Source organism: Ursus maritimus, unplaced genomic scaffold, assembly GCF_017311325.1.
Source record: "Ursus maritimus isolate PB19 unplaced genomic scaffold, ASM1731132v1 scaffold_18, whole genome shotgun sequence".
NCBI lineage: Eukaryota > Metazoa > Chordata > Mammalia > Carnivora > Ursidae > Ursus > Ursus maritimus.
The window spans coordinates 38047009-38066476 of NW_024424230.1; the positions used below are offsets into that span (position 1 = coordinate 38047009).

General features: G+C 34.6%; 1 protein-coding gene across 1 annotated transcript in view; it reads left to right on the top strand.

The window, feature by feature from the left end:
• The window catches only part of CCDC178 (coiled-coil domain containing 178), a 403099-nt gene that overhangs the window by 166942 nt on the left and 216689 nt on the right, over nt 1-19468 (top strand). Inside the window, 1 exon segment of the mRNA XM_040632379.1 lies at nt 1244-1403. Coding sequence (XP_040488313.1) covers nt 1244-1403 — 160 coding nt within the window.

A 19468-nucleotide genomic window follows, 5' to 3' on the forward strand; every position in this document is an offset into this window, starting at 1 on the left:
ATAAAAGGGAAGGACCTTATTCTATTTAGAAGGTGAGGCTCACATCTAAAAATGTGAACAAAAACATTTTCAAATTTCTGATAATAGCCATAGTAGAGAAAGAGAGAAAAAAAATGAGTATTTAGTGTTGGAGCTGCTGCATCAAACAGAGTAAGACAAAACTGGATTTGCATTCTGGTTCTGTTATTTACTAATTAGCTAATTATGGTGAAGTTTAGTTTCCTCATCTGTAAATTGCTATAGTGATAATTCTTTCATAGGTTTGTTATTGTATTAAATTAGATAGTCTATTCAAAGCACTTGAACATTTCAGCCCCTCAGAAACTTAGTCCTGCTGCCTTTTTACCTAACTGTGCAAATGACTCAATTTTCTATACCAGCAGAGATAAAAACAAATATGGGTAACATAAGACAGTGCTGAGCTTTTGCAGCTCTGTTTATTCTGCACTCTGTGTTACTGATCAACTCTGGCAATTATTTCTAAAGTGTATTTGTTTTCATTATTGTTTTAGCCACTTTTTGATGCTTTTTCTATTAGTGTTTTTCCTTATTTAAATAAAAATAATTTAACCTGTGTCAGTATATACTTAGTTACAAATGACAAAATACGCACACACATACACAAACAAATGTATTCACACAACAGCTTAAACTAAACAATAGGGAAATGTGTCATATTATATAACAGGGACCGTTGGGTAGGGTAAGCTGCAGAATTGGTTGATATTAGTGAATCGGCAGCTCGGCACTAGGTACTCATTTTTTTCTCTCTCCACTATGTCCATTGTCATCAAGTTTGAAAACATGGCTCATTCACATTTAGTGGATGTTCAGCCTTTTCTGTGTGGAATTAGGTCCTTGTCTTTCATCTTATTAGTCTATACTAATATATATGTTCACTTCTAAATAATTAGCCCCATGCTAATTGGCTTAATCTAATTATAATGTATCTCTGGTGTTATATGCTACATGGAAGAGGGTTTCTTTTAGAATGACAACAAAATAGAGGCATGCTGGGTGGGCACCCAAGAGAATCCACTAAATTTCTCCAGAGATTTTCTTCCAACTGGATCATTTAGAAGTCGTTCCATGGAGGTAGGCCTATGGAAAGGATTAGGGCATTTTCCCAAAGCCCTTCAGTTCTAAGACTTCTCAATATTGGCTCTCTTAAAATGTATCACAAATGTATTTTAAAAAATAAAATAGGAATTGATTAGTGGAAAACACAATTCTTTCTTTATAGGAACGAATTTATAACCATGAGATATAAAAGGGAGCACGCACAAGGTGTGTTTGATCATCTCATAAGTGAGAAAAAAATCTACGAAGAGAGAATCTATGAGGAAGAACAGAGATATCGAACACTCGTTACCATGAGGCAAAAAACTCTGGCAGATATTAAAGTGAGTATTATTTTTGGACTGTCTTATAATGAAGGAAATATAGTGATAGTCAACTAGCAGCTAGTTTAAGGCACTCATTTTTCATCTTGAGGTCGCAAAGATGTTTAAAATCTAAAAACTTCTTAGGTAATATCATAGTATACTTTTATATGCTATTTTTGATCCAGATAGTTATATATCCAATTATTATATATATTCATATACTCAATTACTTTTTTCCTTTTTACGTTTTCAAAGACATTGTTTAATTCATTTAAAAAAATGGAACAAATATAATTAAACAAACATGTCAGTGAATGAACATACCATCTATAGAGTTATTTCTGTGATCCTTACTATAGGAAAGTATTAATAAAAGAACAATAATTTTATTAATAATGGTGTTAAGCAATATTCTTCCATTTTAAATATGGCTATTACATAGAAAAAGGGTATTTGGGGAGGAGGGGGTCTAAAAATATGAAAATAATTGGTGCCATCTAGTGGCAATAAATGATGCCTCCTCTTGAAGAAGTTCCTGAAACACTGATGGCTAAATCTCAAGATTTGTGATATATGAATGGACTGGGGAGGCTTAGACTCAAATGCACCCCTCAAAAAGAGAAGGCTTAAGTTATTTACTGATTTCAGCATCATTCTCTACCTCATATTTTATCACAGCAGTAGAATTAGCTGTTTGAATTCAACCACATTTTCCAATCGTACTGGTGCTGAGAACACAGTGGGATCTCAATAATCATTTATTGACTGGCATTTCAGCACTTTAATGGAACAATAATAATTAGTGAAATGGCAAAATATGGTCAGCAGGAGAGAGACAAAGAAAAGATCCTGTATTAACTAGCCTCTCAGAAATGGAGATTGGTATTTTTTTCATCCAAAATTTTGTCTCTGCTGTCCCATTCTGAAATGTACTTACCTCCAGCCACTTGTCACATCACATGGTTTTGTGTTTTGTCCTTAACACCAGTCTCTGTCTGAACTTGTTTTGTTTATTCGTTTTTACTTTTTTTTTTTTTTTGTCTGCCTGCATCTTGCAATACTAATGTATTGTCAGTGAGGACGGAGATTTTCTGTCACATTCTCCTCTATATCCTAAAAGCTCAGAACCATGCCTGGCACAAGGGAGGCACTCAGTGAATACTCATTGAATGACTGAATGAATAAATGGATAAACATAAGCTTTTTTGGTAATTTTGCTGTCCACATGCATGGTAATGCCTGAAAGCAGGAGCATTTCAGAGATACTTTCCATACTGCGCCAGCCTGATACTTTGGTTGAATACTCATGTTGTATGCAAAAGCTGAATCTCTCCCTTTCTTTGTCGTTCTCATTCTCCCTCTCTCCTTGATAATACATGAGATATTTGCCATCCAGTCTGTTCTCTCTTGATGAAAATGATTACATTGTCTATTGCTTTCTAGCAATTAAGGATTCTGCTAAATATCTGAATAATACTTCTTAAGTAACCTTTAATTTATATGAAATTGTCTCTTATAAGCTCTTGGATAGCTCTTTGTTATGGATTTACCCTATGTGACCAGAAGCATAGTTTGAACATGCATAGTTTAGAAATTAATTATCTCATCATTAGTGGCACTATTTATGATTATGATCAGTTATTGGCATTAAATAGTGAAAAGACAATGTGATTTTTCATATAAAACTAATCTCATCCCTGTTTTGAAATTGGATGACATAAAAATTTGTAAATATGTATGTAACATGAAGCATTCCCATAAAGAAACAAGTTTCATTAGGCATCGTTATAAATGTGGTATTACTGATCTGGGCTGTCCCCTCTGGGCAAAAGAATTGATCACAATTATGGATCATCTGAAGGAATTGTTTAATAAAAGACTATAAAAGCCACAGTACAATTAACTGGGAATGTAAGAAAACATGCCATAGAATTAGAAATACAAACAGCCAATAAAATGGTTTAAGAAGAAAAATATGCAAACTTCAGATAGCATGCAATATAGTTCTGGAGTTAAAATCAACCTTTTTTGGTAGGTAGTTCCATATCAGATATCTTCAAATGGCAGATTTTTTTAATGTTAAATGGAGTTTTTATTAACTGCCTATAATTTGCAAATGCAATTAAGATTAAAATTTCAGTATAGCATATTCATCAAAGTACTATAGCTCTAGCTACTGATGTTCCTTTTTTGTTACTGGAAAGATCCAAACAAAACTGGAGTTTCAGGTATTTTAATCTTTAATTTTAATCTCTTGTTAGCCATCCTCAGAAGTCCCACTGCTTTTATGTCAGTGCCTTTCTCTAGTGCTTTTTCTATAACCTTGCTCTTCTTATAATTTAGGGTATGATGTGAGAAGGGTATAATGGATTACATTGTATCTTTGGCAGACAGAACAATTTCCAAATTTAGTTCTTAAAGACATAATCTCCCAATATTGTAGAATTTATTAGTTTTTATTTGGCTTCATATTTATATTTCAGTCTCAGGAAATACTTATAACAGTCCTATATTTGGCTATTAAATCATTTCTTGACCCTTTCATGTGGAAAATTCTTAGCTTAATACAGAGGCAGTGATTCACTGCCTCATTAGACAACCAGGTACAGCAATAGTAAAAATCAGAAACAAATTTAATCTCTGAACTAATTTTAAAGATTATTACAATTTTAAAAATTATTCTCCTATTGTCCACTCATCACTTCATTCACACAACTAGTTCAAGGCACTCAGTGTTGGATGACCAAAACCCTAGCCTCAATTTTCAAGATGCAATCAGCAGAAAGATGGAAGATGTGAAAAACAAACTTGAATATAGTAACAGTGCACAAATTATATACAATAAATTGTGTCACTGGCCCAGTGACCTGATACATTAGGTATGATTAAAATAAAATAAAAACAATTATGTATTCTGTGATCTTAATAGTGGGAAATAAATGTGTGAAAAACCTGGAAACATTAAGAACTGAGCAGTGAACCTCCTAGGCAAGAATAATTTGCCTTAATGTTAATTTTCTTGCCACCAAAAGATTTTAAAATAACATGACATTTTTAAAAATTAGGAACATGGTTTGCATAACATTTTTAATAATTCTGATAGATTGAGCATCAATCACATTAATATTAATTAGGTTCATCATATTGCTTTTTTAAAGCAACTTGTTCAAATCTATGGCTCTTTGAGGACTGAACATTTTCATTTGAAGACTGGTAACAAAAGACTGCTAATTTTATACTGGGGAACACTTCAAATTTTTGCACAGACCCAGGGCTACAATGATCGCAGGTACTTAGAAATCAGGAGAGAGTAACACTAGGATGTAAAGAAAAGATTTAACATGAATATAAGTGATTCCCAAATATAAAGTTAATGTACTTTGGATGTTTGCTTAGAGCATGATCCATTAAACAAGGAAGAAGCCTCTCTTCTTTTTTGCATCCATCTCCAGCATCATGCTATATCTTGCAGATATGTCCCAGAATTTCTACTAATACTACATTAAAGCACTATATATGAAGTTTGAATAGGCTTTTTATTTTTTGAACTGGAAGTCAATCACCATTTTTAGCTTTTTTTCCCCCAACTACCTAGAGGCACCTAGTAAAAATCACTTGGCCATAATCCATTGCAGTTTTTCTGTACTTTGTGTTTTTTTTACATTATTGTGAATAATACTCTATGAACATACTTTGGATGTTATGATTTTTTCCAGGTAACATTAATTTCCTAGTGGGACTGCCGCTTTTGAAATTTCTCCCCCCTCCCCACTGCAGAGTAATAGCATAAATATATGATTATTCTCTTTTAGTCAATTAAAGTAATTATAGTATGAGTTTCCAAATATCAGACTGCATTCTTAAGTATACCTAATTGGTTATGCTTTATTAAAATTGTAATACATTACTGGATTCAATTTGCAACCATTTAATGCTGAATATCTGTTGGTCTATAGTTCTTCTATTTTGTATTTTGTTCAAGATATTGGTATCAGAGATTTACAAGAGTTTTTCAAATGAAATAAGAAGGTTTTCTTTTTTTTCTTTGTTAAATAGCATCACACATTTCAGTTCCTTAAAGCCTTGAGATATTCTCCCATGATACTATCAAGATATGTGAGGAGTGTAGAGATTTTGCCTCACTTGCAAGCTAACAAGTTAGCCTGCCATAGTTTCACAGATGCTGGGGGAAGGCATGAAACTCCTGGGTGAGAAGCAGAGATTTTATTACTTCCTATACAACAGCAGTGTGAGCTTCATGTTTGCATAGGTTCTCCTTGGCTCCAAGTCTCGTGGGATAATGGGATAGTAGTCAGATGGATGCTACATAACAAGGAGTTTTTATCACAGCTGATGAACTTGGAATGTAGGAAAGCCCCAGTTTTTTATGGAAGCTTCTAGCAAATATGCCCAGCCTTTGCTCCAGAGGAAGTCCTTACATTTGCTATGCAATCTTAAAAAGGTAGTTCTGGATAAAAGTTGTCATAAGTGTATAAACAGGATGGTGAATGCCCCCCCCCAACATATATTATCTGAGCTTGACTCTTTTCTGAAGAGAAACATTTTAAAATTTATTCAGTTTGTTCTTTGGTTTTTGCATGATTAATGTTTTCTAATTCTTGAGTCAATATGGTAAAGCTATATTTTTCTAGAAAAGAGGATTTTCATGGTTTTCAAATTTATTATCATTAAGTTATATGAAATATATATTTTTCATTTCTTCTGCTTCTGTAGTCATATTCTTTTCTCATGCACCAGACTTTTTTTTCTTTTCCTTGATTTACCTTTTAAATTTTTGAGTTAGAGTTGTTTTTCCACACACTCCAAATTCTGATTTATTCATAATGATTATTTTTGTTCTTTAAGTCATTAGTTTTAGCTTTTTTCTTTGTTAACTATTCTTTTTGACTGATTTTTATAATTTTATTTTGTTTCTTTTCCTTTTTTTTAGCAAGTTGAGTCGACTACTTTAGTTTTTTCTTTCTCACTTAAAATGAAAAGCAAACCTGAAAAATGACCAAGTAGTCTCTGAATGCAATTTTGGCAGTTGTAATATGTTGCACTCTCTGATATTGGTCTTGGCAATGATTTTTTGCATATGAACACAAAAAGCACATGAAACAAATGCAAAAATAAACAAGTAGGACTACAGCAAACTGAAAATCTTCTCCACAGAAAAATAAATAATGAATAAATTGAAAAGACTAAATGGCAGAAAATATTTACAAGCTATATCTCTGGTAAGGGGTTAATATCAAAAATAGATAAGTAACTCATACAACTCAATGGCAAAAAAAAAAAAAAAAAAAAAAAGCCCAGAAATAATCCTATTAAAAATGGTCAAAAGGCCAGAATAGACATTTTTCCAAAGAAGTATACAGATGACCAACAGATAAATGAAAAGGTGCTCAACATCACAAATCATCAGGAAAATGCAAATTAAAACCACAATGAGATACCATCTCTTACCTGTTAGGATGCCATTTATTAAAACACAAGAGATAACAAGTATTGCTAAAGATGTAAAGAAAAGGGAACCCTATATATTGTTAGTAGGAATGTCAGTTGGTACAGCCATATGGAAAATATTGTGGAGATTTTCTTAAAAATTAAAAACCAGAAATCCATTAATTCAGCAGTCTCATTTCTAGGTATATATCTGAAGGAGACAATCAGTATCTAAAAGAGATACCTGACTCTCATGTTCATTGGTACATTATTCACAGTAGCCAACATATGGAAACAATCTAAATGTCTGTCAATGTATGAATGGATAAAAAAGGATAGATAGATAGATAGATAGATAGATAGATAGATAGATAGATAGATAGATAGATATTCCATATATAATGCGATACTTGCCATTTTCAATAAGATAGATGAACCTAAAGGACATTATGCTAAGTGAAATAAGCCAAAGAAAGACAAATGATCTCACTTATTTGTGGAATCTAAAAAAAAAAAAAAAAAAGGTTGAACACAGAGTGTAGAATGGTGGTTATCTGGGGCCAGGGAAGTGGATAAAAGGGGAGAGATGCTGGTTGAAGGGTACAAACCTTATGTTATAAGATGAGTAAGTTCTGGGGATCTAATGTATTGCAAGGTAACTATAGGTAATAATTGTATTGTATACTTGAAATTTGCTAGGAGAGTGTAGATCTTAAACATTCTTATCATAAACACACAAAAAAATAATTACATGGGATGATGGTTGTTTTACTTAACCTGATTGTGGTAATCATTTCACTATGTAAACATATATCAAATCATCACATTGCACATTTTAAATATACACAGTTTTATTTATTAATTAAACTTCAACAAAGCTAGGGAAAAATAAATTTCTGTTAAAAGATTTTGTTTAATCTGCATGTGATTATCAAACAGGATCACTGCAACTTTTGTTCCATTGATAATTTATGAGCAAATAAATTAAATGAAATGTTTAGTTCAACATGAATTAATTTGTGGGTTTTGCTTTATATATTTCTAGATCATGTTATTCAGTGCATAGAAACTCACAATTATTAAATGACAATTTTGATTATATTTTTTAATATGATGACAGTTTCCCCCTATGTATTGTTTTAGAGTTAATATCAACACCTGGTTTTTTTTTGTTAGACTAACCTAATTTTGCATTTTATTATTAAGTATTCTGTCTTATTTTTTAGATGTGCATTTGTAATCTTTGTAGAGCAATATTTAGGATAATTTTGCTTTTCAATCCATTCTGCTTTAGTAAGTTATATGATTAGTTTTATTGGTTCTTCTATCATCTTGCTAATGCTTTCTATGGTGATACTACCTTTCTACTTTTGCCATTGTTACTTTTTTGGCATATTGACTGTTGATTTGATTTTATTGCTTTTAATATAAAGTGGAGACATTCTACTTTTAATTATATCACTGTTTCAAATTTCCATCTGAATGTGCTCATATGTTAGGAATGCAGACAAACATTGAAAGATAAAGCTGAGAATGTAGGTTCAGATTATATTGTGAAGACCCACTTGAAAAGTTCACAATTAATTTGTAAAGCAGTAGGAGACATGAGGAATTTTCCAGGAGTACAGTGTGCTCAGAGATAGGCAAGATCAATTAGACAGCATTATGTAGGATGAACTGAAATGAAATGAAAACATGAGTTACAGATATGTTACAAGAAAATGCTTTTGTAATTAAAGAGAGGTGATGAGACATTGATGGAGCAGGAATGAGGTTTATAGACTTAACAGAGACCGATATCAAATTGTATATAATAAACTAATAAAAGAACAGAATATATAGAAGGAGGTACGATACTGGTTGACTGCAAAAATTATGGTGGCATTTATAGTAAAAAGAACTGTTGATGACTGGCTTTGCTGAGAAGAGGATCTATCTTGGACATGCTACAAACTATGTAAGTGGAAGCATACACCTAATCGCTATGTGGAGATAGAGTTAGGGAGAAGGAGTAGAAATGGATAGGGTAAAAGATCAGTGAGTCAGCTACAGCACTAATAGTTGAAGCCATGAGAACTCATGAAAGCTTTAAAGAAAAGTGTTGGAGAATATCCGAAGACAGAACCTGAGTGTGCAAGTTGTTACATTATTATCTGTCAGCATTTTTATATTTAGCTTGGTGACCACTGGGGCTAGGGCTCTGCAGACTACATTTTTTCTTTGTCACATGCCTCTAAGGCTCTGCAAAATATAGGGCACTAGAGGGAGATTGAAAGCTTGAAGGAGGAAGAAATGTGTTCTTTCCTNNTGACTTCTAGTAGGCTTCCTGTCTTCTTGCAGGTCCTGTAGGCTTTATCCTGGAAATGTATATTCACCTGAAAGCAGCCATTCCTGTCCATAGCTATGCCTGAATACAACTTGGCTGTTAGGAGAGCATCAGTGATAGAAAGAGTAGTATTAGATTGGTAAAGGCAGAAGATTAAATATAATAGTGAAAAGAGCAAGAACATTGAAAGAAATTGGAAAAGGCAGCTTTAGAAGACTCTTTGAAGAGCTTTGGTAATAAAATAATTTGTATAGTTCTATTTATTTGTTTGCAAATTGCAAGTCCCAGTATATTTTCTAGCAAAAGGGAAAGTGATCAGATTGAGGGAGAGATTGTATTATATGTTGTATTATGCAGTTTTATTTAAATATTTGTTTCCCACTCCAATTGGTGATCTTTTGAAGGAGAGAACATTATCTCACTCACATAAATACTTCCAGAGTCTACCAGATGTGTAGGACATAATAAGTACTCAACATTTGCTGAGTCGAAGTCCGGATGAAGTGACGTGACTCCTAAAAGAGTAAGTGGAAGAGTGAGGTTTATATTTTAATTTACTTTGGCAAGGATAAAGAAAATTGTTCCTCATTCATTCATTCTTTCACTCATTTATTTATTTTGAAGGTGTGTATCAAGTGTCAGAATATGGGTGAGATTCTGAGCATCTTAAATGAAAGGTAACATTTGCTCCCAGTTGGCTTCACTGAGCAATGGTGAGGCCAAGGTTAAAATAAGGTACAACAACTTCTTTTCTTGAATTAAGCACAGAATTCTCTAGAACCCAGGAAGAAGAGTTTGAAGGAAATTGTAGCCTGCAGAGGTGATAAAAACAGAACTAAGTCTTGGAAGGTGGTAATAAATTAGTCAAGGAAAGAATAGTTCAAGTAGTGAAAACAATAGGAGAAAAGGCCGACAGGTATCAAAAAATAAGCATGCATTTAGAGAATGACATGTAGTTTATTATGTTTGGAGATCAGATGGAGGGAAAAAGACCATACCTACTGGTGGTAGCACCATCATGAAAGCTGTGAATGTCATACTAAGGAGTTTAGGTTTTATGTCATGAATAATTGATCAGAAGAGTAATAAAGATACTATAGCACCTGAGGAAAATCCCACTAAAATTAGCAGAGATTTCCACTGCTCTGCTGTCCATGTTGGTGTGATGCTAATGGGCCAAAGATGTACTGACACATTTATCCTGTCAGCAGTTACAGTTGGGAAAGACCTACAGTGCCCGAAACTGGCTCAGAAGATACTGCTATCAAACAGCCTTGTCCTTTCACTCCAGTATGATGAAGTGAATTTTTTTTTTCTTTGTATTCCATGATGTATAACAACGGTTGGCAATCAGTGATTACATGTAATAAGCTGGAGATGAATGATTTTGGGTGCAGTGATACCAACTAAGAATTTAGCAGTGAGATTGGAAGAATAAATATTGTTAAAATGTCTATACTACCGAAAGCAATCTACACATTTAATGCAATCCCTATCAAAATACCACCAGCAATTTTCAAAGAACTAGAATAAACAATCCTAAAATTTGCATAGAACCACAAAAGATCCTGAATAACCAAAGCAATCTTGAAAAAGAAAAACAAAGCTGGAGACATCACAAATCTGGACTTCAAACTGCAAACTGGTACAGCCACTTTGGAAAACAGTATGGCGTTTCCTCAGAAAGTTAAAAATAGAACTGCCCTATGATCCAGCAATTGCACTGCCAGGTATTTACCCGAAGGATACAAAACTACTGATGTTTATAGCAGCATTATCAACAATAGCCAAATTATGGAAAGAGCCCAAATGTCCATTGATGAATGGATAAAGAAGTGGTATACACACACACACACACACACACACACACACACACACACACACAATGGAATATTACACATCCATCAAAAAGAATGAAATCTTGCCACTTGCAGTGATATGAATGGAGCTAGAGTGTAATTATGCTAAGCAAAATAAGTTAGAGAAAGACAAACACCATATGATTTCACTCATATGTGGAATTTAAGAAACAAAACAGAGGAAGGAAAAATAAGGGAAGGAGAAAAGAGGGAAGGAAACCATAAGAGACTCTTAACTAGAGAACAAACTGAGGGTTGATGGAGGGGAGGTGGGCAAAGGATGTGCTAAATGGATGATGACTATTAAGGAGGGCACTTTTTGTGTTGAGCACTGAATGTTACGTTTAAGTGATGAATCACTGAATTCTACTCCTGAAACCAATATTACATTATATGTTAACTAACTAGAATTTAAATAAAAATTTGGGGAAAAAAAGAGTTTAGCGGTGATATGACAAGGTTATAGCAAGGTGAAAGGATGAATTCCAGATATTTTTTAAAGTTTTTATTCTAATTCCAGTTAGTTAACATACAGTGTAATGTTAGATTCTGGCGTACGATGGTGTAGTTATTCAGTACTTCCATTTAACACTTGGTGCTCATCACAAGTGCACTCTTTAATCCCCTTCACCTATTTAACCCATCGCCCCACTCATCTCCCCTCTAGTAACCTTTGGTGTATTCTCTATAGCTTAAGAGTCTTTTTTTCTTGGTTTGTCTCTCTGTTTCTTTCTCTTTTTCCCCGCATTTCTTAAGTTCAACATATGAGTGAATTCATATGGTATTTGTCTTTCTCTGACTGACTTTACTTAGAATAATACTCTCTAGCTCCATCCCTGTTGCTGCAAATGGCAAGAATTCATTTTTATGTGGCTGAGTAATATTCCAGTGTGTGTGTGTGTGTGTGTGTGTGTGTGTGTGTGGACACACACAATGCTATATATATACCAAAACTTTTTCCCCTCAGATCTAGGGATAAGGTTCAGTTTAGAGCAAGGTTGAGGGTATGTGCCTATTATCCTGCAGTTCAGAGACCTCTCGGGAGATTAATTTACGGTTAGGGCTGTGGTTAGGGTTAAGGTTAATTAGTGGTTAGAGGTTAGGAGTTAGGGTTAGGATTAGCTTTAGAGCCAAGTTAGGAATTCCTTATACTTTTTTGATTTGATATAGGCAGAACTTAATGACTATTTGGTTAGATGGTGAAAAAAAATGATCAAAATATGTATCAAGTTTTTACTTTGATGATAGAATGGTTAGTGATGTCAGCAGTGAAAAATATGGACTGAGGAGTAGTTTGGAAACTGGATTCAATAAAATTTGAGATACCTTTAAAGGAGCTACATGTAGTCCAGTGCCCACTGAATGTAAGAATCTGGAACTGAAGGAACAAGAGTTTGAACAAAGGTATAGTTGTAGAAGCTGTAAGCATATACATTGCATCAGAGGCTTCAGGAAATATTTCATAATACTAAGAATATAGAGAAGAAAGATTAAGATACACTCCTGGTTGGATGATTATGATATGAAGAGAGTAGCAAGAATAGAAGAAGTGAAAGGCAGAGATTATAGTTAGAAAGTGAGATATAAGAGTTTAAAACTTCGGCTGTGGTCCATTCTAGATGATAACAAAGTCAGAAGGGTGTCCATGGGTATGAATTGTTAATGGGATGTAGAATTGAAGTTAACTAGATTTGAGTAAGTCCATAAACTCTAAGATTAAAATGTTGGATAAGTTATCCAGATAGATACTGTAGTAAAACAGAGTGATGGTGGGGCAAAAGATAGATGGGAAGAGAAGATTGAGTCACATGGGCCAAAGTCTTTCCTTAGCATGGGAAAATGAATAGAAAATCATTAAATGACAGTGCAATAGGGTGAAAGAAGGTTTATATTCTTTGGATATAGGATTATATTCTTTAGGACTAAAGACTATATTCTTTCTTTAATCAATGTAAAACTCAAAGAGTATTTTTATGTAAGCATGGAGAAATAATGGTTTGGAAACAATAGTGGAGAACTAGGATTATGCTAACTACAACCAGACCTTCTAATATATAGGACCTTGAGAAATTAATATTCTTTAATTCAGGCCCAGATTTAGATAATGCAAACAGTTTTATTCAGTATTGTGTAATGAGAATGAAATGCACTCTGAGCTTGTTTACCAGTGAATAGCACTTCCAGAGGTCACTTTGGAAAGGTTTAGACTGTGATAATGGTTCAGTACAATTAATAAGTATATATTGAGTTCCTACTACATAAAATACACTATTCTAGATGCTGAGGATTATTGGAATAAAGCACAGTCTTTTTTTTTTTTTTAAGATTTTATTTATTTATTTGACAGAGAGAGAGAGAGACAGCCAGCGAGAGAGGGAACACAAGCAGGGGAACTGGGAGGGGAAGAAGCAGGCTCCCAGTGGAGGAGCCTGATGTGGGGCTCCATCCCAGAACTCTGGGATCACGCCCTGAGCCAAAGGCAGATGCTTAACAACTGAGCCACCCAGGTGCCCCATAAAGCACAGTCTTCAACTCTGAGAAGCATACCAGCTTCACAGAGGAGAGAGAACGATAGCTTTCTTTTAATAGGTTTTGCGAACTAGAGAGAATCAAAGGAAGAGAGACTTAAAATACAACCTGTAAATATTGTCAACTTTCCTATCCTTACCAAATTTGTTTTTCAAAGAGAGAAAGTGAATTGCTGAGACCACTAAGACTTGATACGGTATTGTTTCCACCTATACCATTAATAAGGCATCAACACAGTACATTATATCTTAAAAGTTATTATATTACATAATTATATATTAGTGTCTATAATCCAGAATTTGTTTGAAAGTGTCACTTATATAATGGTTAAGCAGTGCTGAATAGCATGGTACATTATTTTTTATTTTGATTGTACATATAATTAAAAGAACCTCCAATGGTCCTATCCATTTTCCTTTAAATTGTATGAATTTTACTTCATTTGTTACCTTCAGGAAGGTCACCTCACCTTGCTTTCAGAAAAAAATGAATGTAATGTTGCATAAATGAGGTATCTACAGGGTTATAATATTCATAAGGATAGATCTTAGCCTAAAGTACTCCACCACAGCCAGGAAATTTTTTTCAGTTACTAAGAGTTTCTAGTCTGTTCCTATTTCTCTAAGCTTTTCAGGGGAGATAGAGATAGAGACAAGAAGATAGACCAGGTGGGGAGGGGATAGAGGGGAAGAAAGAGAAAGAGACTAGCTATCGCTGTGTCTTTGGTGAGGTATTAGTGGCTTTCTGTTTTCAGTATCAGCACCATGAACTCTCTCTTAAACTTAGGTGTTGTTCTGACAAATATCACAGATGTGACTTTTACAGTGTCCTGTGGGGAGCATTGTTAACATTACCCAAATAGCCCTCCCACTGTCTGATTTATCTGCTTTAAGAAAACATGTATACCTGACCTCCTGAGGGAGCTGCATATCTCAAATTTGGGTGCCATGATAATAATAACAGTTTGAGAGAAAATGAAATAGGCTATAAAGAGAAAGGAAATGGAATACATAAACTAGTGTACAGTGTCATGTTCATTTTCAGTACTATATAAAATAATGAAAATGTTTTTCGATAACCTTTGTTGATTTTTATAATGTGAAACACCCTTTATAGAAAAAGACAATGAATGAACAAAACAAAACAAAAAATTAGTAAAAATATTTTTAGCTTTTGGCTCAAATTTATGCATTATTTTCCAAAAGTTTAGATTAGAATTGAATTCTGAAATAGAACAGCTTTAAGATAAATGTGTTAATTTCCAACTTTGGCAACTCTTAAGTTGTTCTTTCAGGGTTCAAGTACGAGGATGATCTTGTTGACAAAGCAGTTCAGTGTGGTAGGCAGCAAAGGTTTTGTTTTTCTAATTTTACAGTTGCATTTGGGGAACTTAAATATAGAGACATTAAACAAGACTTTCTCATAATCACTTAGCTTTTAAGTTGTACATCTGGGATTAAAATGGTTACCCTAGTTTCTAGTACCCTTACCCCCAAATGTACTGAACCCCCCCCCCCAGAAACAGTAAAGTAGTAGGATATCATTACTACTTATCACTAGTGCTGGGTAGCCTTACAGTAGTCATTGATCTTTGGGTCTAAGATCAAATAAAAATTAAAGTCCGGTTGTGCTTACAAAAACTTGAATAATTAAGTGCTTTTCTGAAGTTAAAAGGTAGACAGAATACAAACAAAACGTATCAAGTCTTTCGCTAAGTGTTCATTAGTAAATGAGGTTTATATTCACCAGGAACTTTTCCCTCAGGCATATAGAACTTAAGTATGTCCCAATTTCAGCTCATTCCTATTACAACATCATAACCGCTATGTGTGTAATGGGAGACAGGCAAGTTGTATATGTTGGGAAAGGGATATTGTTAGGAGTGATGAGGTAAGAGAACATAGCACCATAATTTGCTACTCCACATTGGGCACACCAAAGCTGACCAGAGTACACAGCCCACACAAGCGATGTGCCTGGCTCTGGTGGCCAAGGGAGATTATGTCTGGGCGCTATGGGTATGACACAGTTGGAGAGATGGTTCTTGTCAGGCTACCATCTCCAGGGCACTGCACAGACAGCAGGCTGAAACACACCCCAACTCTTCCTGTGAAAAAAGGCCCATCCACTTGACCTGGAGCTTCAGCCTGTGGGCTACCACACATCTAGAAGCTATGAAGTGCTCTCAGAGAATGTAGGCCAGCGGATATCATCTTTGAGGTCTTATTTGGCCTTGCTACAGCTCATTGGTACACCCTAGAAAAGAACTTATCCACCATCTGGAGCCCAGAATTTTGCAACTGTCACTAATGGAACACCTCCAGATCACTTGGTCTTGGAGGCCAGCAGAGACTATGGTTGTGGTCCCATAGGACTATATATATCTGCATACCTTAAAAGCTGCTGCCTGAGGGTATAGCTTACAGTCAGCCTGAGCAACTAGGTGTTGACTGAGATCCCTCCCTCTGGAATAGGTCTTGGCATAGCTCAACGATGGAACTGCCTGGAAAAAATGAGGCTGCTTTGACAATCACGAAGGTTTAAAGATGACCATGAGCCAGAACCAGGTGAAATGATAAGGTTTATCTCCTACACAAGGCCACTCCTGCAAAACTAGGAGAGATAGCTGTTTTGCATAATACATAGAAACAGGTACAGAGACTCAAGAAAAATGAGACAGAGGAATTGTTGCAAATGAAAGAACAAGATAAAACCCCAGAAAAAAATCTTGATGAAATGAATATAAGTACATAAGTATAAAAGATTTGCAGCAGCCATACTCTCAGTTTTGAAGGGGAGAAACACTTTACTGATATTATAAAAATCTAACAGAAACAAGAAGAAGAAAAAGGAAATCTGTACATAGATGAGGGCAATAATAAGCAGTAAAGGAGAATAAGACACAGTCACACCAAATTGGGTACTTACAACATCCAACCTCATCAGCCAGGTTGGAGTCCTGATTAAGAGACCTGGGCAGAGCATCCTCCCTTGAGAGGGGGAGACTTCCAACTGACCATCTCCATAAGGGCCTATTTAAAGGGTCTGAAATGACAGGGTCTGAAGTTGAACATTTGTTTGCCTACATTCGGTTTGGAGTGAGCTGCATTCCTCTGTCAACCTTTACATATTCAAGGAGCTTGGGCTAGGTGTGCTTTCCTCTCCTCCCAGATTCCCTTCTTGGGGGCAAGCCCAGCCTGGAGCCGGAGGGGATCTAAAGCAAGATTTACAGCTGTTGGCATCCAGACCAAAAGGGCTAATTCTGACCTGGAGGCCAGCTAATGTCAACGAATCAGGTTCCCAAGGTCACTTATGCAGCGCAAGTCTCACAAACAGCTTCTTTAGCCTACCTTTATAAATGCAGCTCAGGGTGGTCGGTTATGCAGGACAAAGCACAGAAACCTCCATCCATACAATACACCCTCAGAATTCTAAACAAGAAGAACTCAAAGAGATCCATGCCAAGACAAATTATAATTAAAATGTCAAAAGTTAAGAATAAAAAAAGTATCTTAAAAGCAGCAAGAGAGGGGTGCCTGGCTGGCTAAATTGGTAGAGCATGCGACTCTTGATCTCGGGGTTGTGGGTTCAAGCCCCATGTTGGGTGTAGAGATTACTTAAAAAAATAAAATCTTAAAAAAAAGGCAGCAAGAGAAAAACAACTTGTTATAAATAAGGAATCCCCATAAAGCTATCAGCAGTTTTATTAGCAGAAATTTCGCAGGCCAGAAGAGAGTGGTATGATGTATTCAAAGTGCTGGAAGGAAAAAATTTCAACCAGTAATACTCAAAGTAATCCACAGATTCAGTGTAGTCCTATCAAAATTCCAATGATAGTTTTCATAGAAATTGAACAAACAATCCTAAAATTTGTATGGAAACATAAAAGATTCTGAATACCCAAAACAATCCTGAGAAAGAAGAACAAAGCTGGAGGCAATCCCTGATTTTAAACTATATTACAATGCTATAGTAATTAAAACAGTATCCTATTAGTATAAAAACAGGCACATAGGTTACTATACAGAACAGAGAGCACAAAAATAAACCTGCATATATACTATCAATTTATGACAAAGGAGGCAAGAATATACAATGGGGAAAGAAAGACTCTTCAATAGATGGTGTTGGGAAAACTGGACAGCCACTTGCAAAAGATTGAAACTGGATCACACTGTCTTACACCATTTGCAAAAATTAACTGAAAATGGATTAAAGACTTCAATGCAGGACCAGAAACTATAAAACTTCTAGAAGAAAACATAAGTGGTAAGCTCCTTGACATTGGTCTCAGCAATACCTTTTTTGGATATGATTCCAGAACCACTGGCAACTAGAGTAAAAATAAACAAATGGAATTATATCAAACTAAAAAGTTTCTGCATAGTGAAGGAAACCATCAACAAAATAAAAGAACACCTATTGAATGGGAGAAGATAATTGCACATCATATATCCAATAAGGGGTTAATACATAATATATATTATATTATAAAATACACATATATATATTACTTATATTATAAAATACACATATATATATTACTTCTACATGTAGAAGTTTTATATATAAAGTTATATATAAATATATAACTCCTATAACTCAATATCAAAAAGATCAATCCAGTTAAAAATGGGCAGGGGACATGAATACATCTTTTTCCAAAGAAGGCATACAGATGGCTGACAGACATCCGAAAAGATGTTCAGGATCACCAATCATCAGGGAAATGCAAATCAAAACCACAATGAGATACCACTTCATACTTGTCAGAATGGTTATTATCAAAAAGACGAAATATAGCATGTTGGTAAGGCTGTAGAGAAAAGGAAATTCTTGTACACTTTTGGTGGGAATGTAAATTGATGTAGTCACTATGGAAAACAGTCTGGAGGTTCCTCAAAAGTTAGTAATAGAATATCATTTTTGATCCAGCAATTCCACTTCTGGGTATGTATCCAAAGAAAATGAAAACACTAATTTGAAATGATATATGCACCCCTATTGCAACATTACTTCCAATAGCCAAGATATGGAAACAACCTAAATGTCTGTCAGTGGATGAATGGATAAAAGAGACCTGTTATCTGTTGTTTGCAACAACATGGATAGACCTTGAGTGTTGTAAGTGAAATAAGTCTTAGAAAGACCTATCATATGATTGCACTTATATCTGGAATCTAAACAAAACAAAAGACAAATAACCAAACAAAACGCATAGATACAGAGAACAAATTGGTGGTTGCCAGAGGGGGAAGGATATTGGGGGAGGGGTGAGCAAAATGGGTAAAGGACATTGAGAGGTACAAACTTACACTTAAAAAGTACTCTTGGGGATGAAATGTACAGCATGGATACTACATCAATAATATTGCAAATTTTAAAGTTGTTAAGAAAATAAAAGTTCTTATCACAAGAAAAAAATGTAACTTTGTATGGTGACAGATGGTAAATAGACAATGTGGTGATCATTTTGCAATGTATATAGATATCAAATCATTATGTTGTATGCCTAAAATTAATATAATGTATCTCAATTATACTTCAATAAAATAACTCCCATGATGCAGAAATAAAATAAAACAGGTTTATTTGTTCAAAGCAAAACAAAAAAATATAAAAGAATATTTGGGTAAAGTCATAACAAATAAACATAATTCCACTATAAATTCATGATTATTGCTCCCAAATGAGCTCTCTACACTTGTTCTCTAACTATAGACTTACTGGCCCTTCTGCTGATGCAACCAGAGTTCTTTTATCAGCAATAAAAAGAATGAAGTACTGACTCATGCTACAACATGGATGAACCTTGAAAATATCATGCTAAGTAAAAAAAGCCAGTCACAAAAGACCACATATTGTATGATTTCATTTATAAGAAATTTCCAGAATAGGCAAATCTATAGAAACAGAGAGTA